Source organism: Phacochoerus africanus, chromosome 2, assembly GCF_016906955.1.
Source record: "Phacochoerus africanus isolate WHEZ1 chromosome 2, ROS_Pafr_v1, whole genome shotgun sequence".
Classification (NCBI taxonomy): Eukaryota; Metazoa; Chordata; class Mammalia; order Artiodactyla; family Suidae; genus Phacochoerus; species Phacochoerus africanus.
In genome coordinates, this window is record NC_062545.1 from 55,704,819 (window position 1) to 55,731,000 (window position 26,182).

The 26,182-nt window shown below is 43.8% G+C and overlaps 1 protein-coding gene across 1 annotated transcript; it reads left to right on the top strand.

Annotated features, from left to right (window-relative positions):
* Positions 1-85: 85 nt before the first annotated feature.
* On the top strand, positions 86-25,888 carry C2H6orf163 (chromosome 2 C6orf163 homolog). Its single transcript, XM_047760743.1, has 5 exons — positions 86-1,863; positions 6,442-6,536; positions 8,114-8,221; positions 14,781-14,983; positions 24,658-25,888. The coding sequence occupies exons 1-5, from the start codon at positions 1,716-1,718 to the stop codon at positions 25,091-25,093; spliced, it is 990 nt and encodes a 329-aa protein (XP_047616699.1). The 5' UTR covers positions 86-1,715; the 3' UTR covers positions 25,094-25,888.
* Positions 25,889-26,182: the final 294 nt, after the last annotated feature.

Sequence of the window (26,182 nt, forward strand, 5' to 3'; positions counted from 1 at the left end):
TAGGTGAACTATCAGGAGATTATTGCAGGAGTTCCCTTGTAGCGTAGCAGGTTAAGGACCCGGCATTGTCACTACAGGTGCCATTCCTAGCCCAGGAACTTTCACATGCAGTGAGTGTGGCCAAAATAGAAATTAGTGCAGCAAAGAAGGGTAGCAGGAACTGGACAGAGGGTAGCCTTAAGCCACATGACACTTGTGTGAATGAACCAGAGTAGCAGTAGATTCAGCAAGGCACACAGCTGTGAAAAATAGTGCAAGGGCAGAATCACATGGAATTTTAGAAACAGGTAACCTAACTGTGTTACTGTATGTGGGGTGGTTACAAGTTATATAGCGCAGGCGTTCTGTGTGCAGTGTCAACGTCTGCATGGCTGTGTGTTGATGCTTTCATTCATTCTTCAAGGGAATATACCAGTTTGACGAAGTTGTCTAGGAAGGGGATGTTCAGGTCAAGATATTTGTAGCATTTTGGAGTTTGAGCTCAAGTGGTAGAAGGAATGCTTTCCAGTGCAGAAGTCTGGTTAAGACTGGGCAAACTTAGTAATGTAGATTAGGTCTTAAAGCAAGTCTTGATAAGAAAACTGTTGACCAGCAGCAAGGGACCTCTTTGCCCAGGGAAGTAATCTTTTCTGATAGAACTCTTTGCCCAAAGGAGCAAGCAGTTCAGTTGATTAATTGTTCTTAAGAATTTCCTGATGGAAACAGTGAAGTTATTTATTGTTGTAGTGCTTTATCTTGCCTAGGATAAACAATCTGTCCCAGTTTGCCAGGCACCAAGGGGGTCCTTGAGATGCAGGACTTTACATTTTAAAACAAGAACAACAATTTAGTTAACTGTGATTTTGAAAACCATTTTTTAACAGAAAGTATGGTAGGTTGAATAACATCCCCTGCCCCCACACCACCCCAGAGAGCTTGGATCCTCATCCCTTGAACCTGTGAATATGTTACATTATATGGCAAAGAGACTTGACTGATGTGATTAAGTTAAGGACTTTGAGATGGGGAGATTATCCCTTATTATGTGTGGGGCCTGATGTAATTATAAAGGTTCCTATAAGAGGGAGGCAACATCACCATGCAAACAGGAGGAGAAAAGGCTATGTTGATGTGAGCTCCTGGGCCAACCAATGTGAGTGGCCTCTGGAAGCTGGAAAAGACAAGGAAACAGGAACTCCCTGGAGCCTCTGAAAGGAACCAGCAGGCTGACACCTTAATTTTTGCCCCATAAGACTCATTTTGGACTTCTCACCTTCAGAACTGCAAGTGAATGAGTTTGTGTTGTTTTAAGCCACTAAATATGTGCTAATTTGTTATAGCATCAATAGGAAACTAATACAGAAAGTATCTGGGGAATGAACAGCTGTATCATGCTCCCTTTTGTCATGATTTCTGGTTGCTTTTATGAGCAAAGCTTGTCTTACCTAGCAACAGTTGCTAGGTAAGTTAGCAATTTAATCTAGAGTCCAGGAGGGAGCAACTCCAAATTCAGTGCCCAGATCTTCTATGGCAGAGGCTTTCAGTAACTTTCTTTACCATTAGGCACATAGCCACTACCTAATCATGGCAAATCATGTATTCCTTATAAGCCTCTAGCATCATCCTCAAACCTTGAACCTCTTCCAGCTTTCTCAAACTTCTAGCTTTTTAAAAAACTTTTTTTAATCCTAAGAGTGTTTTAACTGTACATAGTAAAAGACATCTTCAGTTTAATTATGATCGGAAATCCAAATTACACAAGCTTTGTTTGCTGTGCTGTTTGTAATAAAATAATTCCACCAGCCCCATTTGGGGAAACCTTCAAGCGGATCCATGAATACAAGCCATTTAAGACACGCTTTTACACTCACAAGGACATACTGGGTAAGTGACTTTGCTGTTTTCCTTTGTTCTAATGTTCATGGCATATATATCATTCTTCCTGTTCTGTAGACTTCTATCCGCTCTCCTGATCAAAGCTGCTTGTCCTGCAGGGTGTCTGTTTGGCATGAGAAGAATATGGGTTGAAATTGAGCTTCTCCACTTAACAGTTTTATGCCTTGGACAACTCTCAGTCTGTCTCCTTATATGTAAATAAGGCTGTTAATACTTGTTTTGTATGTTTGTTTTGAGGCTTTAATGAAATATTTGTACCTAGGCTAAAGCTACATAATAGTAACTGGGAGTTCTTTTCGTGTTTGCCTATACTTGGGCACCCACCATTCACCTGGGAGAGGAAGTAACTCTAAGTAACACTTAATAAATGGGTGAAAGACTATATTCTTTATTAGTAGCTGGTGACATAAAAATAGATACCAATAACATGAGAATAGGTACTATATATCCACTTCTTTTTTTTCTCTTTTAAATCTTTTTATATTAAATTTTTTGAAGTATAGTTGATTTGTCATATTTCAGGTATACAACAAATTGATTCAGTTTATATATATACATTTTTATTTTTTAGATTCTTTTCCATTATAGATTATTATAAGATACTGAATATAGTTCCCTGTGCTAAACAGTAGGTCCTTGTTGTTTCTCTGATATAAAGTAGTGTGTGTGTATTGGAGTTCCCATTGTGGCTCAGTGGTTAACGAATCTGACTAGGAACCATGAGGTTGCGGGTTTGATCCCTGGCCTTGCTCAGTGGGTTAAGGATCCAGCTTTGCCATGAGCTGTGTAGGTCGTAGACGCAGCTCAGATCCCGCATTGCTGTGGCTCTGGCATAGGCCAGCGGCTACAGCTCTGATTAGACCCCCTAGCCTGGGAATCTCCATATGCCATGGGAGCGGCCCTAGAAAATGCAAAAAAAAAAAAAGTAGTGTGTATCTGTTAATCCCAAACTCTTAATTTATTCCTTCCCTCCGTATAAATACTTGTAATGAGCAAATCAAATTGTAATTACGGGTTTCCTTCTCTCCTTATCCCCGTCAGGTTTTTCAGTCTGACTTTAAGCCTTACAAGTATTTCCCTAAGGACTCTCAAAATACTTGTTGGATCCTCTCCCTTTAATATGTTAAAATGGTGGTTAGATATTACTCCTGATCTTTAAAAATGTAAGAAGCTTGAGAATGGAGAGTGTTTTGAAAAAATACTAAAATGTAGGGGGAAGTCAAATTGGAATCACTCTCTGAAAATATCAGTACAGAAACTGATTACTGATTTTAACTTTTAGTAACTGTTTAATGTAACTTGTTAATTACAATCTGTATGTAATGATTTGACTTTTGACACCCAGAACAGTGGATATCCATTCTTGATATGCTTTTATTGATTGATCCCTTATGCCTTCTAGGATATCTGAAGTTAAACTTTAAGTGGATAAATTAAAGCAGGTTGAAATGTGTGTATAAATGCTGATGAGTGTTGCATGGGGCAGTGTACCACAGAACTTTTAAATCCTAACAGAGACTCATTGGATTTAATACTAATCCACACAGATCCACTAAACTAGAAACTTCAGAATCAGGCTTTAGCATGTGGGGTTTTTTTAATTTAAATATTTTTCATGTATTATAATAGCTTTTTATTTGGAAATAATTGAATACTAACAAGTTTTAAAAATAGAACAGAAAGGAGTTCCTGCCATGGGGTTGATGATCCAACTTGTCTCTGTGGAGGCACCAGGATTTTTTTTTTTTTTTTTTTTCTTTTTAGGGCCAAACCTGCAGCATATGGAGGTTCCCAAGCTAGGGGACAAATTGGAGCTGGAGCTGTCGGCCTACCCCACAGCCACAGCAATGCCAGATCCAAGCTGCATCCAAGGCCCATGCCATAGCTTGTGCCAACGCTGGATCATTAGCCCACTGATTGGGGCCACAGATCGAACACAAATCCTCATGGATACTAGTCAGGTTCTTAATCTGTTGAGCCACAACAGAAACTCCCAGAGGTGCCAGTTTTATCTCCAGCCCAGTGCAGTGGATTAAGGATCCAGCATTGCTATAGCTGTGGCATAGGTTGCAGATCGTGCCCAGTTTTGATTCCTGGCCCAGGAATTTCCATATGCCATGGGGGTGTCCGAAAAAAGAAAAAAAAAAAGTAGAAAAGAGAATTCCCATCTAGCTTCTCTCATTGATATCTTACATTATTCTGGTACATCATCAAAACCAGGAAATTAGTGATGGAACAATACTATTAATTCAGGTGCAGACTTTATATGCACTTTTTCCTTTGGGGGTTAGTTTTATGAAATTTATCATGTATAGACTCATGTAACCATCACTGCAACCAGGACATAGAACTGTTTTTTTTTGTTTTTTTTTAACCACAAAGAAACTTCCTCATATTACCTCTTAATGCCCCTTAACTCGAACTCCTGGCAACTGTTAATCTGTTCTCCATCACTCTAAATACAGCCATTTGAGAATGGTATATAAATAGAGTCATGCAGTATGTAATGCTTTGAAATTGGCTTTTTTTCACTCAGCATAACTCCCTTGAGACCCATCCAAGTTTTTTGTTTGTTTGTTCGTTTGTTAGTTATTAGGGCCCCACTCAGGCATATAGAAGTTCCTGGACTAGAGGTCAAATCGGAGCTGCAGCTGCCAGCCACGGCCACAACAAAGCAGGATCTGAGTGGCATCTGTAACCTACACTGAGATGCTGGATCCTTATCCAACTGAATGAGGCCTGGGGTCAAACCCAAACTCTCACAGACACTGTGTGATGTCCTTAACCCACTGAGCCACAGTGGGAACTCCCCATGTTGTTCTTTATATTACTATTTTGTACCTTTTTCAGCATGTGCATTTTTAAAAAGCTATGCAGGGATCCTATTGTACAATCGGAGTGAGAACAACTAATATAAAAAACTGGGACTTAAGTATAAAAAGGTAATAGTAGCCTACATTTGTATCACATTTTTATAAATCTCAACGCATTGCAATCACATTTCTTCCTAGATCTTTCACGGTGCACAGTGAATTATCTCTGCACAGTGTTGAGCCTGTGCAGTGTATGCCCACTCCTGTCATCGTATTCACTGCCTTGTTTTTAGACTCACTGATAATCTAGTAGCAAAGTCTCTTCGTCAGTGCCACCAAACATATAATTTCAGTTGCTGGTAACAGAAAGATAGCTCAGACTTGACTATATATAAAAGGGAATTTCTCAACTCTTTTTCATAGAGAATCCCAAGGGGGTCTGGCAGCAGGGTTTTCAGTCTGTCCACACTTGCTGTCATACTGAGTTGGCCTAATTGTTTACTGCTGCAGCTAGGCTTACTCCAGCAGCCGAGAAAGGAGTGGAAATGGTTCCAAACAGCTCTAATCATGTACTGCCTCCAGCTTAGAAACCTTAGAGACAAAAGAGCTATGTGCTCTTGACAGCCTTACATAAAATTCCGGAGAAGAACGTGGTTGGCCAGGCTCGAGTGTGTGCCCAACCATCGTCCCTGGAGGATGGGGATAAAGTGATGGGCCAAGCAGGTTGGGTGCTGCAGTTGACAGTCCCAGAACAGGGAGAGAGGGGCTATCTTAAGGAAAATGGATCCTGTTACCAGAGGGAGAGAAGAGGTGCTGGTCAGACAAACACATATGTCCCCAGTGTCCTATCTGTGTTTATTGCCAGTGAGGCACCATGAGAGATACAGTTTAGCCTGAGATGTGCTTTGGAATTTTAGGACATTGATCATTAAGACCTAATCACTGGAACGAGTAACAATTCCTATATAAGATGTGAGCACTGAATGGAATAAAGGATAAGGACAGTAATGGTGTGAATAGGAGAGAAAGATCACTGTGTGTGATTTCAGTGTCCCCATACAAGACACCTCTAACAACCTACTCTGGCAGGAGAAGATGAAGAAAGCCCTGGACCCAGCTCAGTGAGCTCAGGGCTGGGCTCCCGGGCCAGCTCAGTCCGCAGTTCTCCAATATTTTGTGGTCCTCGAACTTCTTTAGGCATTTTTTTTTTTTTTGGTCTAGGTAGAGAGGGCATTATTATGAGAATATTGTAATTTGAAAGTGAGAGCATTGACAGAGAAGCAGTAAACCCCTGATCTCACTCCACAACTGAAGCAGCTAAACCTGGGAAGACCTACTCCCTAGAAAGGCAAGCAGTGTATTGAAGGAAGCCTTCTGCTCCCACTTTCCTGGTGGAGGTCACTGCTACCCATACCCAGAGAGGTGCTGGACCATGTGCTAATGTTGCTTGAATATTCACTCGCCATTCTGCTCTGGGGTTGTGGAAGGGGCTCCTTTCTGCCATTTTACTCCTCCAGTTGCCTCCTTGTGGACTGAGTGTGATGAAGGGAGCTGACTCCAGCCAGGGGCTGTGGGTTCCCTTCTAATCAGGTAGGAAAGAACTTAGTGCTTTATTGTATTTTTAAAGATGGACATTTCCTGAAAGGATATATTTCTTAGAGAACTCTAATAAACAACTAGATAACAGTGAAAAGGAGAGCCAAGAAACAGCCTGTGCATATCTGTGATTTTTTTTCCCTCTCCACATACATAGATATTGGGACAGATATTCTGAATAAGGAAGAGCAGTTTCAGGAAGCTGTCCTCAAAGAACGGATTGCAGAAGCAGAAGCTGACATTTGGGCAAAGGTAAAAGAAGTTGGAGATCAACCTGAATGCGTCTCTGCAGTTCTTTCACTTTGGGGGTTTGTCCGAAAGAGCATAGTCAAGGCAGAACTGACTTTGAATGCTGGCTATCTGTGGGCCCTTGGCCAAGGCCTCTCTTTAATGGTCTTGGCTTCTTCAAATATAAAAGAAGAACAGTAATACCACTGAAGGATGGCTGGGAGTTCAATGAAATAATGTGCAGTGCTTGGCACACAGTAGGTGCTTAATGAGAAGCAGGAGCTTCCTACTATATTGCTCCAATGTGTGGATGACTCTGGCTTCCTCTATTCTCACTGGATTAAATTAAAAAAAAAAGACCTGTTGATAATTGTTTATTAGTGCTTAATATTTAATATGTAGACCACGTATTTGTGCAGTGCGTTAATGCCCTTAAATGCCTGTTTTTTTCTAAATCCTGCATCATAGCTGACTCCCCTTTGTTCCAAAGTCCAAGCTTGACACCTTGTCCACATGACTGCTGAGGGCCATGAGGGTGATTTGAGTGTATTGGGGCTCACAGTCAGATCCCCAGTCACTCAACCAAAGCAAAATCTCAATCCTCCAGCCCCCACTTCTTCCAGAGATAGAATGCCATACATGGCTTCCTTAAGAGGATTGAGAGCAGGACAAGCCACAGTGCTAGAACACTACTTCTCAGTTCCTCTATAAATAAACATCACAGCAAAGAGTGTTGGATTTGCTGAGTATTAGTCCCAGCAAAAGCTTGGTATAAAAGTACTTTGAAAGTACAAAATGCTCCAGGGCAAAGGGTAATATATATAAAAATTTTATAGTCATTTATCCTCATCAACAGTAATAATATTTAGAGTTCCTGCTGTGGCCCAGTGGGTTAGTGATCTGGCTTGTCTCTGTGGAAGTGCTGGTTCGACCCCCACTTAGCACACTGGGTTAAGGATGCAGCATTTCTGCAGCTGTAGCGTAGGTGGCAGCTCCAGCTTGGATTCCATCCCTGACCTGGGAACTTCCCTATGCTGCTGGGGCAGCTGAATAAGAAAAACAAAACAATAATAGCATTTAAATTGTGAACCATTATCATATACCCTTTACAAGGAAATGCTTCTGTGTATGACGTCAATTCAATTTAAATACAAGTACACCTAATGTTCTGGGCCTTCTTGTCAAATAGGATAATGAAGCCTCTTTCTGAAGACCCTGATGCAGGGGATTGGGGATGGTACTCAGTCCCCCTTCTCAGCAATTTCTAGCTTTGTGTATTTTTCCACTTCCCCATATTTTCCAGATTTCCTGTGATGAGCATACATTACTTTGATAGTCAATCAAGCAAGAAATAAAGTGCCAAAGAAAAAAAGACAACCCAGCAGACTGCAGTAAAGCTCTCTTTAGCAATTCCTGCAACAATGACACTGGCCCTGGGTTGGGCTGTGTGAGGGCATCTCTGGCTGAGGCAGCCAGTTTGCTGTGGGATGTTTGAAATGGGAACAGAGCCAGTAATCAGGGGCCTCATGGTTGGCACTAATTGTCATTAAACATGAAAATTTGATGTATATTGATAACTAAATGAACTCTTTCTTTCAAAGGCTGATGAACGTCAGAGACAAGCAGTGAAGAAAGCCCTCGATGAAGCAAATGACATGCACAAAATGAAAATTCAGATTTTGAAAGAACATCATCAAAAAGACTTGCAGGTTTTTACAGTGGCTTGCTTATCATTTGTTTTTTATTTATTTGGATGTAGTTAAATTAGTAAAAAAAAAAACAAAACCCAAAAAACTCTGGCAAGGGAATGGGAGGGAAAAAAAACCCATCATATGTGAAATCTAGGTGTCTCATGGAGGTTGGTTGGGAGGTCCAGGGTTTTCATAGAAGAGATGCCAGGCTCCATGGTAGCAGTGACACCCAGGTGCAGGGGAATCCCTTTGACACAGTGAAGCCAACCCTCATGAGGCTCCCAGGCATGAAGGAGCCACTCCTGCCTGCCCCACCCCACATCTCTGGTCCTGGCTCTCCTGCTCTCACTGCCCTTCTTCTGGGTCCTCAAACGTAAAGGACCCAAGTCCCCAAACTTCTGGGTCCCACTCTTTCCCACTTCAAAGACTTTGCCAGAGTGTTTTTCCTGCACTTCATCAAACATCACTAGCCAAGGGAAGCCTTACCCATGGGTCAGCTCCGCCCGGCCGCCCATATACTTGGTACTTAGTCCTCTTTCACAGAAGTCACCACCCAGCACTGGTGTAAGGAAATAGATTGGAGGGTGACTTGCTGAATGTCTGATCGCCACAGGCCTGCAGCCTCCTTATGGGCATATCTGTCTTGCTACCACCTTCGTCCTGGGGCCAGCATGGTGCCTTGACTTTGTAAGTGTGAAATCAGGCACTGAGCAGAGGAAGAAGGCTCTTCTCTCCCTCCTCCTGGACTCTCTGATTGCATCCTTTTTCCTAGATTTGCATTTACTGTGGTGCCAAGAGGTACCCTGAGTTGTTTCTCAAGTATTTTCTGCAGGAGCAGAGGTCATACACTGAGGGGAACTCTTTCTGAACTTGTTCAAGTATGTGACTTTGGGTAAATAGTAAACTGTGTAAACAGAGATCCAGGAGTTCCTTACACTGTTCAGCACAAAATCTGCTCAAAGGAAAAGGATGCAGAACTGTTGGCACATGTGGGCCACTGGAGGGACAGGACAGGAGGCCATGCAGGTGTGCTGATTCATAGGCAGAGGCTGGAGGGAAAGTGGCAGAAGTTTGGCCCCAGGTTTGGCCTAATTTCATAAGAACATAACCAACAGTTAGGGGATCATAGGCCCATTTATCCATTGTTTTGGCGATGAGCACCTGCCATTTATCAGATCTATACTAGGTGAGATTAAATGGACTGTTGTCCTCAGAAGCATGCAGGCAGGGAAAGGAGCTCCACCCCCAGGGCCCCTAAAGAGTTGGGGGGAGCTCCCTGCCTGGCTCCAGTGGCCATGGCCCCTGAGGGGTTGGCTGTGGTGGTCCATGAGGTTGCGGGTTCGATCCCTGGCCTTGCTCAGTGGGTTAACGATCTGGTGTTGCCTTGAGCTGTGGTGTAGGTTGCAGATGCGGCTCGGATCCCAAGTTGCTGTGGCTCTGGCGTAGGCTGGTGGCTACAGCTCCGATTCGACCCCTAGCCTGGGAATCTCCATATGCCACAAAAGCAGCCCAAGAAAATGGCAAAAAGACAAAAAAAAAAGTGAGGAGCATTTATAACATGTCCAGACAAGCTGCTGCTTAGCTATCGGGTACCAGGATGGATGGCTGCACTGGTTCTTGAATAGTGAATCCTTCTCTATCAGTTGATAAATAGCTATTCCCCAAGCCCCCTAATACCTTTGTCACCCTGGACCTCCCCTTACAAGGGGCAGCCATTTACACGGGTGTGAAGCTCTAGGATCCTGCCCAGTGTATACATTTTATTTTATTTTATTTTTATTTTATTCTTTTGGCTGTGCCTATGGCATTTGGAAGTTCCCAGGCCAGGGACTGAACCTGCACCATAGCAGTAACAACACCAGATTCTTAACCAGCTGAGCCATTAGGGAACTCCCCAGAGGATACACATTGTAAATATCACTCGTGGCATTAGGTTGTGACGGTAAAAGGGTAACTTAGATATGATGCCTCTTTCTAGGAGCTCACATCCTAGTCTTGCTGTAAGTAATCTGATTGTACCCCATAGAGTCTTTGCGTAGAGTTGATGCACATACTGTTAAAATAGAAGAAGTACCAAGAAAATGTAAAGGGGAAAAGTTAGAGGGAGGTTGACCTTTCTAAATTATTCTAAAAAAGCCTTGGTGACTTTTTTTTTGTATAATGAAGGAATGATTTGTCTAAGAGGGACATGCAGGCTTGTTTTAGCTGTCGGATACCTGGACATGGACATACTGCTTCTCAGTGGGTGTCTCTGAATCACCTGCTTTAGAGGCTACTTGCCTGCAGATTCCTAGGCCCCACTTGACTTACAGAGTCACCACCAGTGTTTTTAACCAGCAGCCCATGTGATTTTCACACATAAATAAAATTTGAGATTATTGGAGTTCCTGTCATAGTGCAGTGGAAATGAATCCGACTAAGAACCATGAGGTACGGGTTCGATCCCTCGCCTTGCTCAGTGGGTTAAGGATCTGGCATTGCCATGAGCTGTGGTGTAGGTCGCAGATGCAACTTGGATCTGGTGTTGCTGTGGCTGTGGTGTAGGCTGTCAGATGTAGTTTGGATTAGACCCCTAGCCTGGGAACCTTCATATGCTTCGGATGCGGCCCTAAAAAGCAAAAAAAAAATTGAGATTATCAATATAGAGAGCAGAAAACCAAACCCTCCTAGAAGCAAACAGCATTACATTCTGATGCACAGAGATCACCAGGTATTACTCTTCTGTGATGTTAAGAATTTGGGATAAGGAGTTCCCGTTGTGGCTCAGTAGTTAACGAATCCAACTAGGAACCATGAGGTTGCAGGTTCGATCCCTGGCCCTGCTCAGTGGGTTAAGGAACTGGTGTTGCCATGAACTGTGGTGTAGGTCGCAGACACGGCTCGGATCTGGTGTTGCTGTGGCTCTGGCGGAGGCTGGGGCTACAGCTCTGACTAGACCTTTAGCCTGGGAACCTCCATATGCCATGGTTGTGGCCCTAAAAAAAGGACAAAAGACAAAAATAAATAAATAAATAAAGTAAATGACAAAATGGAAGCTAAGGGAAAATGAGAGTAGGAAGTATAATGAAGTCAGATGTGATCTAAAACTTAAAAATAAGAGTTTCTGTTGTGGCTTAGCAGGTTAAGAACCTGACATGGTGTCTGTGAGGATGTGGGTTTGATCACTGACCTTACTCAGTGGGTTAAGGATCCAGCGTAGGTCACAGATGTAGCTCAGATCCTAAGTCGCTGTGGCTGTGGTGCCGGGCTGCAGCTTCGATTCAACCCCCTAGCCTGAGAACTTCCATATGCCACGGGTCTGGCCCTAAGAAGAAGAAAAAAAAAAAAAAAGAAAAAGAAGAAAACTTTAAAATGTATGTATGCCACAAGGTCTTGTGCCGTTAGCAAAGCTGGGCCTTGAGCTTTTCGGCAGTCAGTGCAAAGAGGAAAATGCCACAAATCACCATGTCCATAAGGTCACAAATCAGGGTTAGGGGGCTCAGATCTTCCCATGTGTGATGCCTGAGAGAAATGTCTCCCAAGGGAGACACTGTGTAATAAATGTCTGCCTAGCATCTGCATAGTAAAGATAATGGATTTCATGAGGCTGTCTTTTATCTCAAAATAGGGGTCAATTCGCTCCAAATGCATTTCAGGGAAAGTAATTTAACTGGAAGACGTTCCATTGAATAAGAACACTGCCAGACAGTAGCTCATTGAATTCTTTTTGTAGCTTTACATATGTATTAGACATGCCATGTGAGCCAATAAAATGATTTAGCTTTTACTAAGTCATTGTGTTAAAAGGGGCCAGGGTTTAATTCTCTGAATCCTAGTTCAGGACCCAGTCAAAATAAAGGGCAGGGGTGTCATTTTTCAATTCCCGAGATTCAAATAGAAATGTATCATGATAACATTTCATCTATCTAAGGCTCAGCCATTTGGCAATCTCAGTTACTGAAAATATACTAGACAACTCAGAGATAATCCCTAAGAAGTGAAAATGGTGAATGATGGCCTCTGACTATGAACTAGAGGCTCAGGCTCATTACTCAGAGCAGAACCTCTCCAGTCCCTGCTCAGTGCTTGTCTCTGGGAGACAAGCGGGGTGGGGTGAGGCGTGGGGGGGAGGCAGTGAGTCAGGAACAGAGGGGACTCCATTGTACTGAATCTCTGGAAAGACCCCAACATCACAGCCAGCAGTGAAGCGAGACAGTGCGGCTGAGAATCCTGCTTTCTCTTCCTACTATTTCTACTGATTCACTCTAAAATAACTTAGTTTCTGTTTTTTTGTTTTTGTTTTTGCTATACCTGCAGCATGTGAAAGTTCCCAGGCCAGGGATCAAACCTGTGCCACAGCAGTGACCTGAGCTGCTGCATTGATAACAGCAGATCCTTAACCCAGTGTTCCTCAAGGGAACTCCAGAAATAACTTAGTTTCTTTATGTTCTCTCCTTATCCATAGAGATACCCATTTACTTTTTTTTTTTTTTTTTTGTATTTTCTAGGGCCACACCTGTGGCATATGGAGGTTCCCAGGCTAGGGGTCTAATCAAAGCTATAGCTGCCGGACTTCACCAGAGCCACAGAAACACAGGATCTGAGCCGTGCCTGCGACCTACACTATAGCTCACAGCAACACCGGATCCTTAACCCACTGAGTGAGGCCAGGGATCGAACCCACAACCCCATGGTTCCTAGTCGGATTCATTAACCACTGAGCCACGACAGAAACTCCCCATTCGCTTTTAAATGAAAGTTTTGAAACTCCCATATGGAATTAATTGCCTCTCCCTTCTGGCCTGCTTTCCTGTTTAAACACTGGTTGCAGGATGAGGTTTTAGTCTCCTCTGCAAGGCAGTGAGTCCTGAGGACAGGGCATCCAACATCCTACAAGTCTCGTTGGGCCCAGTGCTGCACTGTGCGATCAGTGGCATTTCCAGGGAGAAAAGGCTTTTCTTGGAAGCCTGTTTCCCTCATAAGGTTTGACAAGTGCCTCTTCTCTTTACGTGGCTGAAGGCACCACTGGTCCTACCCTGGAGCAGTGGAGCCCATGTTCCTCTCTCCTCCATGCCAAGGAGGCTGGAACAGTTGAGAAGGACAGTGGGGACTCGTGGGTGGGCTCCTGTGACTGCCTCCTGGGCCCCTTCTTGCTGCCCGAGTTTGAAGCTTTCCTAGCCTGGAGACTCTCAGAATCACTGTATCTGCTATTTTCCAGGACTGACTCCTGTCTCTACCTCTAATCGTGGATAAGGATGATAGGGCACCGCAGAATGTTTGGACAGTCAAGAAAAATATATCCATAACCCAATTACTTCTCTTTCTTTCTTTTCTTTCTTTCTTTCTTTCTGGCCGCTCATGAGGCATATGGAGGTTCCCAGGCTAGGGGATCTAATCGTAGCAGCTGGCCTACACCACAGCCGCAGCAACACAGGATCCAAGCCATGTCTGCAACCTAAACCACAACTTATGGCAACACCAGATCCTTAACCCACTGAGCAAGGCCAGGGATTGAACCTGCAACCTCATGGTTCCTAGTCAGATTCGAGTCCACTGCGCCACGACGGGAACTCCACCCAATTACTTTTCTTTTTGCATGTTCCTTTTCAATATTGTCTATATACATACTTATGCTTTTTAGTTTGTTTCTGGTTTTACCTAGCATCATTATAATGAAGCTTTTGCATAGAGTACACACTTTTTCCCATTTTCAATAACCACGTAATATTCCATGATATGGATATTCCATTCTGAGTTGTGGGGGCTTTTTTGCAATTTTTTTGTATCCCTTTACTTTAAAAAATTATTTTTTAATTGAATGAAAGCTTCTTTAAATTCTATAGTGCTTTACAATTTTTTCAAGTTTCATACACATAATTTCATAATATTCCATAATAACCCTTTTTCTCCCCTACCTCTATCATACCCCTCCCCCTTCCTTCTTTTCACTGGTAACCACTAGTTTGATCTATCTGTGAGTCTGCTTCTTTTTTTTTGACCATGCCCAGGACATGGAAAATAACAACCAGGGAACCTGCACCACAGCATTGAGCTAAGCCACTGCAGTGACAATGCCAGATCCCTAACCTGCTGCACTACAAGGGAAACCTTGCTTCATTTTTATATACTCTTATTTGTATTTATTTATTTATTTATTTATTTTTGCTTTTTAGGGCCACACCTACGGCATACAGAAGTTCCCAGGTAATGGGTCTAATCAGAGTTACAGCTGCCAGTCACAGCCACAAACACAGCCATGCCAGATCCGAGCTGTGTCTGTGACCTACACCATAGCTCAGGGCGGTACTGGATCCTTAACCCACTGACGGAGGCCAACCTCATTGTTCCTAGTTGGGTTCGTTTCCGCTGCACCACAAAGGGAACTCTTATTTATTTATTTTTAAAAATAAATTTTATTGGAGTATAATTGACTTATGAAATTGTGCTAGTTTCAGGTGATACACTCTTGTTTTAAATCATCAGCCCTCACTGGTGCACATTCCATCGGGTAGAAGAATCATGACTGGAATAACCTCTTAATGTTCTTTTTTAAACATCAAACCTGTAACATCTAAACCTAGTATTCCTGTTGCTTAAGGACATGGCAGCTAAAACCAAGATCGAGTTGCATCAAAACATGGAGGACGAGCTGCAGCGCGAGCGCCTGGCTGCCGAGCAGCGCATGGTCCACAGGATCCAGAGGGTCATGATGGAGTGCCACCGCGAGAAGGTCCAGGCCGTGGAGGAAGCCCGGGCAGAGGAGAGGCGCAAGGCTCAGGAGGCCATCCAGGCCCAGAGAAGGTACCCAGGGGGCACCCCTGCAAAGCGACATCTTACTCTCTCAAAATCAACTTAGGGAGGTGCACGAGGCTGAGGCACATAGGGGGATCATCCCCAGTCTCTATGTTTTTTTTTTGTCTTTTTGCTGTTTCTTGGGCCGCTCCCGCGGCATATGGAGGTTCCCAGGCTAGGGGTCAAATCGGAGCCGTAGCCACTGGCCTACACCAGAGCCACAGCAACATGGGATCCGAGCCACGTCTGCAACCTACACTACAGCTCAGGGCAACGCCGGATCGTTAACCCACTGAGCAAGGCCAGGGACCGAACCCGCAACCTCATGGTTCCTAGTCGGATTCGTTAACCACTGCGCCACGACAGGAACTCCAGTCTCTATGTTTTTGCATTTTTATTATGGAATGTATCAAACATAGACCACGATGTATAATATTACTGCAGAATGTGGGGGTGGGGGTGAAGTTCTCACCATGGCGCAGTGGGTTAAGAATCCAACTGCAGCGGCTCAGGTCGCTGTGGAAGGCAGATTCCATCCCCAGCCTGGTGCAGTGGGTTACAGAATCCAGCATAGGTCTCAGCTCCAGCTGGGATTCAGTTCCTGGCCCAGGAAATGACTGTTAGCGCAGTCATTTAAAAAAAAAAAAAAATGGATTTCCCATTGTGGCTCAGTGGTTAACGAATCCGACTAGGAACCATGAGGTTGCAGGTTCGATCCTTGGCCTCGCTCAGTGGGTTAAGAATCTGGCGTTGCCGTGAGCTGTGGTGTAGGTCACAGACAAGATACGAAAAAAAAAAAAAGGCTGTGTGTGTGTATGGGTATATGAGTGTGTGTGTGGATGAAAGAAAAATAACAACATGAATGCTCAAGGCCCTACCAGAGGTCGGCAGGGATTGAAAACTGCTGACGATTCTGAAGCCCCATGGGTTCTTCCTCAATCACGTTTCCTACCTCTCTTTGGGTGTAACTACTGTCCTAAAAATTGTCTTTCATTCTGTATCTCCAGTTTTAGGTGAGGAGAGGGAAGTCAGCCCATATTGTACACTATCATGGATGTGTTACTTTTGGTCTTTTTCTTATTATACAAGTCATAATTCTGTTAATGAAGCTGACATTAGGGAATTATAGAGTGAGCAAAAACTGCTAAGTCTCAACTCACTGCTTCCTACCCTCTCCCTGTCTCCCAGGGACTATCATCTAAAGAATGGGGTCTGGAGTTCCTATCCATCCGACTAGGAACCATGAGGTTGCGGGTTTGATCCCTGGCCTTGCTCAGTGGGTTAAGGATCTGGCGTTGCTGTGAGCTGTGGTGTAGGTCGCAGACGCGGCTCAGATCCTGAGTTGCTGCAGCTCTGGTGTAGGCTGGTGGCTACAACTCTGATTAGACCCCCTAGCCTGGGAATCTCCATATGTCACGGGAGCGGCCCAAGAAATGGCAAAAAGACAAAAAAAAGAAAAAAAGAATGGGGTCTGTATCCTTCCATGCCCTTTTGATGTATTTACAGCCTTCTACGTGTGCATTGTCTCAAATAATTTTTACATAAATCGGATCATATATACATGTGTGAAAAATACCAGAGTAACCATTTTATACATGTAATGAACATTTGATGGAATTGACCCATTTAGTAGAACAGCAGTCAGGAGCCTTAGTGATTATCAGGACCAAGAGAAAAACCTCACTTTCTAGGTGTTCAGTGACTGCACAAGCAGCAGATTTAAGATAGAAAGCTCTATGTTTGGCCTCCTAGTCCTGGACTTGTCTCTTGCTTTGCTTCTTGAGTTAACAACTCTGTATATAATCAGTGGGTAAAACTGTCCTCGTTCGAACTGTTTAGGACAGGCCCAAAAGTAAAATCCTGGGGAGTTCCCGTTGTGGCTCAGCGGTACAAAACCCAACTGGTATCCATGAAGATGCAGGTTTGATCCCTGGCCTCGCTCAGTAGGTTAAGGATCTGGCATTGCCATGAGCTGTGGGGCAGGTCGCAGACACAGCTCAGATCTGGCATTGCTGTGTCTGTGGCTAAGGCCTGCAGCTGCAGCTCTGATTCGACCCCTAGCCTGGAAACTTCCGTATGCTGCACCTGCAGCCCTAAAAAGCCAAAAAAAAAAAAAAGGTAAAATCCTGTAAGAGATGCAAATAAATAAGGATGAAGGCTGCAGCTGTGGCTCTTTAGGCAGGACTTCCCTTGTTACATAGGCTGTAGGTCCTTGTGAGCTAGAGGAGGAAGTTAGGGAAGGCAGTAACCCCTGAGTGATTTATGGTCCAAAGCAGTGGAAGGTGGTTCTTCTTCCCTCTGCTCCTCACCTTCCATCTGCAGCACTCTGTCTGTCCTCTCCTCACATGCACCTGCAGCCTCCTGCTCCCTCCTTCACTCTTTTGTTTCTGTCCCCTTTGGTCCTTTCCTCCATGGTGTTCAAAAGGAAGATTTTTCAATGGCCATCTTTCACTGAACCAGTTGACTAAATATTAGGGAACTGCCATGCCTGTTATTTAAGTGTCTCCATCCAGAATGTCTCTTTCGTTCATTGATGAGTCCCTGGAAGAGACCCTGGCACATTGTGGACATTGTTGGTTTTTGGGTTTTTTTGCCTCTCCCATGTCATGGAGAATTTCCCAAGCCAGGGATCAAACCCACGCCACGGCAGTGACAATCCCAGATCCTTAACCTGCTAAACCACTAGGGAACACCAGGCATTCTTTAAATAGTTACCAAAAGGTTCAAATTTGACCCAGTCAGCTGAACCCACCCTGCAGCACACCAGGTCTTATTTCTAGACATTGCTAAATTCCAGTGTTCTTTAGAGCATTTGCAGAAACTAGCATATGGAGGAGGAGCACTGTTTAGAATTCCACTGTGGATCTCTTATTTGGCTATAAACTTTTACTCAAGACTTCAGGATTCAGAACGTTGACATGACAAGTTTGTTAAATGCACAGAAAAACTTTTTTTTTGTGGATTGAGGTGTTTAAATTCCAAACAGACTATCTAGGAGACGCTGTGCTCTTTCTCTTAAGGTAAAGAAAGTCTCTTTCTTTCTTAAAAAAGAAAAAAGAAATAAACATCTTTGCTTGGAAAGGTGCTGAGTGTTTTCTAGCCCCAGGCAAAGGCCTGACTGAAGGGAGTGCTCAGGAATGTGTGTGGTCACGGCTGTACCTCCTGAGGTCAGCCACCCTTTACTCCACACCAGCACACACAAGGGCCCTTGGTGTGCTTCTCATTGCATCCTCACACCCCTGCCTGGGGGAGTTCAGGCGTCCTCCATATCGTCAAATGAACACTTTGAATCTTAGAGTCTAAGCAACTTCCCAAGGACACGTGGAAAGGAAGTGACAGGGTCCAACTGGAACTCTGGTCTGTTTGATGCCCAAGCCTGTGACTTTCCATTCCGCTACCCTGCTCACTTCACCAGAGCTCATCCAGTGCCTTCTGGGGATGTGGTCCTGAGCTGGGGCACAGAGGAATAAGGCCCTTTCCTCAACATCATGTGAAGTAACTGAAGCATGGCTGCCCCATGTGAGCAAGCCTAGAGTGACGTGTATAAGGAACTCATGGGTGCTGGAGGAATTCTCAGCCCTGGAAAGATTAAGCAAAGAGTGTGGGGCTGTGTGGCAAGGTGGGTTTCTTGGAGGAAATTAGTCTCGGTTGGGCCTTAGAGAGCGAGGAGGAGGGCCCATTTGTAGAAGACTGAAAGGAGAGGGGACAGCACCAGCAGACACATGGAGGGAAGAGGTGGGGGGCAGGTGGGGAGGGTAGTTAATGAGAGGGAGCCTGGGGAAGGTTGAGAGAATTAATACCCCAGAGATATAAACTCACTGCTGGAGGTGGGCCTCTGGAGATACACCCCAACCCCACCCCCCGCCCACCTGTACGATGCTACAGCCCCAGGTTGGGTATAATAGGCTTCTTCTACAGAGCAGGTGCAATAGGCTGGAAGTGTCTCAGGCAGAACATCAGAATCCATTTTCCTTATAAACACAATGCTGATGGCTGATTAAAATAGTGCTGAGAGAGCCCTGTAGTTCAAGAGAAAACGGATCAATAGCTCTTTGTGGGCTCACCCAGCAAATGCTCTATATTCAGTGTTGCTCCAGATATTTGATATGCAAATAAATTTGGGAACAGATCCCTTCATAATTAGGAATTGCCTATGAAGAAATGAAGCATTGGTTTTTACTGTACCAACACTGGAAAAATAACTGGGAGAAGTTGGAATGGACATTCCAAAAAATACTCCATCCTTTTATTACCAGTCCAAACTGAGTCCGCTTGCCCCCTACCCAGTAAAGCCAATCCACTGACTCTGGGTCGTGGTGAAGGAAAGTGCAGGGTGTTTTGCAGGGCGTCAAGCAAGGAGTCTCGGTAGCTAGTGCTTGAAAGGCCCAAACTCCCCAAAGGCTTTCAGGGAAAGGTTCTTTAAAGACAGGGTGATCATAGATATGATAAATTCATTTGAGTAATAAAAAAATGTAAATAAAAAAAAAATAAGGAGTTCCTGTCGTGGCACAGTGGTTAACGAATCCGACCAGGAACCATGAGGTTGCGGGTTCAATCCCTGGCCGTGCTCAGTGGGTTAAAGATCTGGCATTGCTGTGAGCTGTAGTGTAGGTGGCAGACGCAGGTGGTGTCCTGCGTTGCTGTGGCTCTGGCGTAGGCTGGTGGCTACAGCTCCGATTTGACCCCTAGCCTGGGAATCTCCATATGCCGTGGGAAGCGACCCTAGAAAAGGCAAAAAGACACACAAAAAAAATAAATAAAATAAAGACAGGGTGAGTGAGGGGGGAGGGGTTGTGAGGAATGTGATCAGCTTGAGGACAGTCTTCTGATTGGCTGGTGGTGAGGAACTGGGAGTCACCATCATCAACCTTCTGGTTCCATCTGGTCTGAGGTCTTTGTGCTTGTGGGCAGCATACAGTTAATTTTTCGACCTAGTGGGGGTTTCAGCATCTGTAGGACAGCTCAAAGGACATGGCTCGGAATATTATCTATAGCCCTCAAGGGGACCTAAAGGTCCTTGACTTTGTTTAATAGCTAAAGTATTATTATTTTGTTTTGCTTGACTGTTTTCACTCTGCATTTTCTTACTTCTCTGGTTAAATTTACTCTTTGAAACTTGGGGAAGGCTTAGGAGGCTAAAGTTTTTCTACAGGTAAGAGTCGGGCAAAGGATATGTGGGGGGTCTGCTCAAGGAGGGCCCCATAGGGTCCTGCTCAGTTACATTTTCAGCGAGAACAGATTTTGGTAGTAAGAAGTTTAAAGGGTGGGAGCTAGTGTTATCTGAGCTACACTTTGAGCAGATGCACTTGAGATCAGCTCCAGTGGAGCCTTCTATTCAGCCACATAGCTGGACACCTCCTCTGTGTGGGTCCAGAGAAAGCCAAGCAGACCTGCTTATGATGGAGCCGTGGTTCTGGAGAAAGGGTATAGTTACTTTCTTGGGGATTCAAGGCTGGCTCAAGGAAACTCCTTCTAGTTCCTTCTGCTCTAAGCCCCCCGGCCTCCGATGATCATCTTCACAATCTCACCAACATCTTGAGGGTTTTATAAAACATCAGACTGAATCCTGAGGCTGTGCATAGATGCACCTTCTGAACCCTGTCTATGCCTCTATTCTTCTGTGACCCAGGCTAAGAATCAGGAAGTTGGTTTTGATTCTTCTTCTTTCTACAGCCCCTAAATCCACCAATAATGAATTCTGGCACCTGTGACTTTGTAATATTTCTATGATTCTTCCCTTTCTCTCCCTCTTTTTATCCCTTTCTCTTTCATCATTAATTTAGACCCCAATCATTTATACTCAATATTGCGAAACAGTACGAATTGGTTTCTACTTCATCCAACTCAGATTCGATTTACCTGATATTATCAGAATAATGATTCTAAAATGTTATTTTCATTGTGTTGCCCTCCTGTTGAAAAATGTGTAGTGATCTCTCGTACTATTGAAGCAGGTCATGTTTTCTGTTGAAGGGCAGAAACTCTCCCATTTGCTCAATAACTACATCTCTCTAAGCCTCATTTTTCCTCACCTGCTGCATGGGAATAATGAACATAAACAAATAAAAATAGTGCTGGCTTCCGTGGGTGAAAATTAAATGAGATAGAGTGCATGTAAAATGCTTAGCACCGTCCCTGGGACCCAATAAGTGCTCAGTAAATGTTAATGCTTGTTATTGATGATGGACATACCCCAGTTGGTGGGAAAAGGATTGAGGAAAATGGCATAGCAGCTAGAGAAGCAAAGGACAGATGATGTTTACCTCCAGGTTGGGGAAGTCTGTCAGGTTTGAAAGTCAAATTGAAGGAATCTGAGGCAGTGAGAGATTTGCATCTTGGAGGACAGAAGCTGGGGGCGGGAGGTGGTGAGTCTTGGAAAGAATTGTATTAGACTAGGAGGCAGAGAGGGGAGGGTTTTTAGTAACAGCTATAAATACTAGAATTCATCATTTGTAGGTTTTTTTAAATTCTTCAGTCTCGAGAGGTTCTGTTCAAGCTAGGTAATGGGAGATATCCACCAGAGGTGTATCCCAGTGGCCAAGAACCTTTGCCCTGGACTCAGACTGCCTGCATTACAGTGCTTGTTTTGCCACTTTTTTTCATTAAATGAAATTGAGCAAGTTACTTGACCTCTCTGAACCTCAGTTTCCACATCTGTAAAATAGGCCTAATAACAGAACTGCCTCTTAGACTTGTTTGAGGAATCATTGAGTTAATACATGCACTGAATACTCATCAACCTGCAGGGCACATGGTGAGAATTTACTGTGATTGGCTGCTATAAATTAATTTATTGATAAACAGAGGCCTGTAAATTCATTCAACTAGGGTTCTCAAAATGTGATCCCAGGACGTCTCAGAGTCCCTGAGACCCTTTCAGGGGTCCCCAAGGTCAAAGCTGTGTTTTTCTTCTTTTTTCTTTGTAGGTCCACATCTTTGGCATATGGACATTCCTGGGCTAGGGGTTAAATCAGAGCTGCAGCTGCGGTCTACACCACAGCCATAGCAACACTGGATCTGAGCGATATCTGTGACCTACACCAGATCCTTGACCCATTGATTGAGGCCAGAGATCAAACCTGCATCCTTGTGGAGACTACATCAGGTCTTTATCCTGCTAAGCCACAATGGGAACTCCTTTTTTCTTTCTTTTTTTTTAATTTTATTTAATATTTGCTTTATATTGGAGTATAGTTGATTTACAATGTTGTGTTAGTTTCAGGTATAGGGCAGAGTGATTCAGTTATACATATACATATATCCATTCTTCTTCAGATCTTTTTCCCAGATAGGTTTTTATGTAATATTAAGTAGAGTTTCCTGTGTTATACACTGGGTCTTTATTGATTATTTATTGTATATATAGAAGTGTAGATGTGGTTTTTTGCCTTTTTAGGGCCACACCTGAGGCACATGGAGGTTCCTAAGCTAGGGGGTCCAATGGGAACTGTAGCCACCAGCCTATACCAAAGCCACAGCAATGTGGGATCCAAGCCACATCTTCAACCTACACCACAGCTCATGGCAATGCCAGATCCTTAACCCTCTGAGCAAGGCCAGGGATCAAACCTGAGTCCTCATGGATATCAGTCAGGTTTGTTAACTGCTGAGCCACGATGGGAACTCCTAGTAGAGTATATGTATTAAAAGTTATTTTCTTGGAAATCCCATCATGGCACAGTGGTTAACGAATCTAACTAGGAACCAGGAGGTTGCAGGTTCGGTCCCTGCCCTTGCTCAGTGGGTTAAGGATCTGGCATTGCCGTGAGCTATGGTGTAGGTCACAGACACAGCTCAGATCCCACGTTGCTGTGGCTCTGGCGTAGGCTGGCAGCACAGCTCCAATTGGACCCCTAGCCTGGGAACCTCCATATGCCGCAGGGGCAGCCCTAGAAAAGGCGAAAAGACCAAAAAAAAAAGTTATTTTCTAAATAATACTAAGATGTGAGTTGCCTTTCTGCTTTCATTATCTCATGAGTATATTGTAGTGTTTTCCAGGGTTTTATTATGAGTGATATCTGAAGAGATTGAAACAATGTGAAAATCTAGCTTTTTTTTCCCTAGCCAGACAATAAAGAGTTTTGCCCCAAAAGTAAAACAATGCCACTTTTCTCACCAAAAAAAAAATTTTTTTTTGGTTTTTTTAGGGCCGCAACTGTGGCACATGGATGTTCCCAGGCTAGGGGTCGAATCGGATCTGTAGCCACTGGCCTACACCACACCCATAGCAATGTCAGATCCGAGCCATGTCTGTGACCTATACCACAGCTCATGGCCATGCCAGATCCCTGACCTACTGAGCGAAGCCAGGGATAGAACCCGCAACCTCATGGTTGCTAGTCGAATTCGTTTACACTGAGCTACAACAGGAATTCCCGGAAATTTTTTTTCATGTAGAAAATATATTTTTCATACAAGGTAGGTTTTATATGTTGACATTTCATGGATTTCTTTTTTTTTTTTGTCTTTTGTCTTTGTTGTTGTTGTTGTTGTTGTTGTTGTTGCTATTTCTTGGGCCGCTCCCGCGGCATATGGAGGTTCCCAGGCTAGGGGTTGAATCGGAGCTGTAGCCACCGGCCTACGCCAGAGCCACAGCAACATGGGATCTGAGCTGCATCTGTAGCCTACACCACAGCTCACAGCAATGCCAGATCCTTAACCCACTGAGCAAGGGCAGGGACCGAACCTGCAACCTCATGGTTCCTAGTCGGATTCGTTAACCACTGCGCCACGACGGGAACTCCTCATGGATTTCTTGATACTTCACATGAATTTATCAATGTTTCTTAAGTGTTTGACTCTTCTAAAACTGTTAGGGTCACTAGATACAACCCATATAAATGAAAGTTCTTTGAGTTTCTTGGTCATTTTAAGAGCAAAAAGTGGTCTTGAGACCAAAAAGGTTGAGATGGCTATCCTAGAGTATTGCTCAGATGGAATCAAGATTTAGAGCTAAATTCGACCTGTGAAGTAAGTCTCCTCCCCTTGGGCTAAAGGTAAGCAGCTGGGTTGATAGAAATACTTCCTCTAGGGCTTTGGAACTCTGACCCTACTTCTTCATTTTTATTTTATTTTTTTTAATTTTATTTATTTATTTATTTATTTTTGTCCTTTTTGCTATTTCTTGGGCCGCTCCCGCGGCATATGGAGGTTCCCAGGCTAGGGGTCGAATCAGAGCTGTAGCCACTGGCCTACACCAGAGCCACAGCAACGCAGGATCCGAGCCGCGTCTGCGACCTACACCACAGCTCATGGCAATGCCAGATCGTTAACCCACTGAGCAAGGGCAGGGATCGATCGAACCCTCAACCTCATGGTTCCTAGTCGGATTCGTTAACCACTGCGCCACGCCGGGAACTCCAACTTCTTCATTTTTAGAACTCTGCCTCCTTATGTTTCTGACCATGGTAGACTCAGGTCCCTAAAGTTAGTATTGGGCACTAGACTAGTGGCCTCGCCCTAGCCCGCAGTGGAAAAGTCTGGGTGCTCTTTCCCTGTGCTGAAAAAGTTTTTTGATTAACATCTAAGGCAAAAGCTCCTCTCTGTCAGCCTGTCTTGGACCTGGTGACTCATGCAAACAATGCCATAGTTCCTTCTACTTCTGTGGTGAAAGACCAAATCTTTTTGTCTCTTGTGGTTAATCCATCTAACTATTGATATTAAACCCATATTCTTTTTTGTAGAGAGGCCATGGAAGAACTTTTGAGTGCTGGTGTCACAGTTATGAAGGATCAGAAGAAGAGTGTGAGCCAAATGATAAAGGAAAAAGAACATGAAATAAACATCTACTATAGCATGGCTCAGCGGCAGAAGCAGGAAGAGGTTCAGGAAGTGCTTCAAGAAGCTGAGAAGACACACCAGGCCAAGCTTGGGAATGTGATGGATAAACTGGTTAACACTCAGGGGGAGCTGCTGACCATAGCGAAGCAACTGGGAATTATGACAAATTGGAAAGATTTCCTGGAGGAGGAGTTACAAGAAACGAGGGCAGCATTTCAAAAATACATCAATTACACATTTCCTAAGCTCTCACCGGGACAGGCAGATTTCATGCTGCCAGAAAGAAAGAAAACACCTTCTAATCTTATTATTCAGGAGAACGAAACCACTCTTAATTAGAAGTCTTCATCTGAAATTTTACTACAAAAGCCATTGTTCTAAAGACTAAATAAATTCACTCAAAAACCATTTATGGACCCCTGGTTATATGCAGGGTACTATTGAGCTGTACGCACCTGAATGGAAAACCAGAACATTCAAAAGCACATTCCAGGCTACAATGAGTTCTCAGACTAACTGAGGAGGGATAACAGTGAGAGGGGTCAAAACTGATCAGGAGGGGAAGAAATTTCTTGGAAGAAGTCTAGAGGAACTTCTATATCTGGCTTTACTCATGTTTACATCAGATGTGTAACTATTTTAATATCGGTTGCAGTTAAAGCCAAGTAAAGAGACTTGTGCTCAAATTGTTCCCATGGTTGGAGGGGTGTGCCGATTTCCAGTACTTACAGTAATCCAATCTGGAGATTATTATTTGGTGAACTGCAACAGCATTGCAGGGGGAAAAAACAAAAGCACTATTTCTCAAATTCAATAGGATAAAGCTTAAACCCTGGGAACCCTATATAAAAAATAATTCAGAAAGAACTCACTTATATTTGCCATTCGTGAGAGAAAAATACGTCCTTAGAGGTCAAATTCCCTGCCTTTATGTTTATACCCAAGCCCAGGAGTGCTCTGAACTCATCTCCTTTGGGTCAGAATGCAGAAAAGCATTAGGTACCCCAATGCTTGGGATCAACACATGTCAGCGTCTACTAAACTAAAATGGAAAAGAATCCAGGCCATAAAGTCTTCTCCAAAAAAAAAAAAAAATCTATCCATGTTAATGTAACAACCTTAATTTATTAATCACCAACCTATATTGTTAGCTTTAAAGTTAAGTACTTGGAAAGCAGTTTTCAGTAAATTTAAAAGTGCTGCTCTTGAGCAAGTCTTAGGTGGATGTGTTTACATTGACCACGCTGGGATTTCCTAAGGGTAAAAGCAGCAATTCATTTACAATTGCATAATGGACTAGACTCTCCTAGTGTTTAGCTTCCTGAAACTGCAATCCATCCTCACCCATCACCTGTGGGCTGAAAGTCAACATTTGCACAGTGCTTAATAGAACAGGCAGGACAGGGGTGGTGGTTATTCCACTTTTCA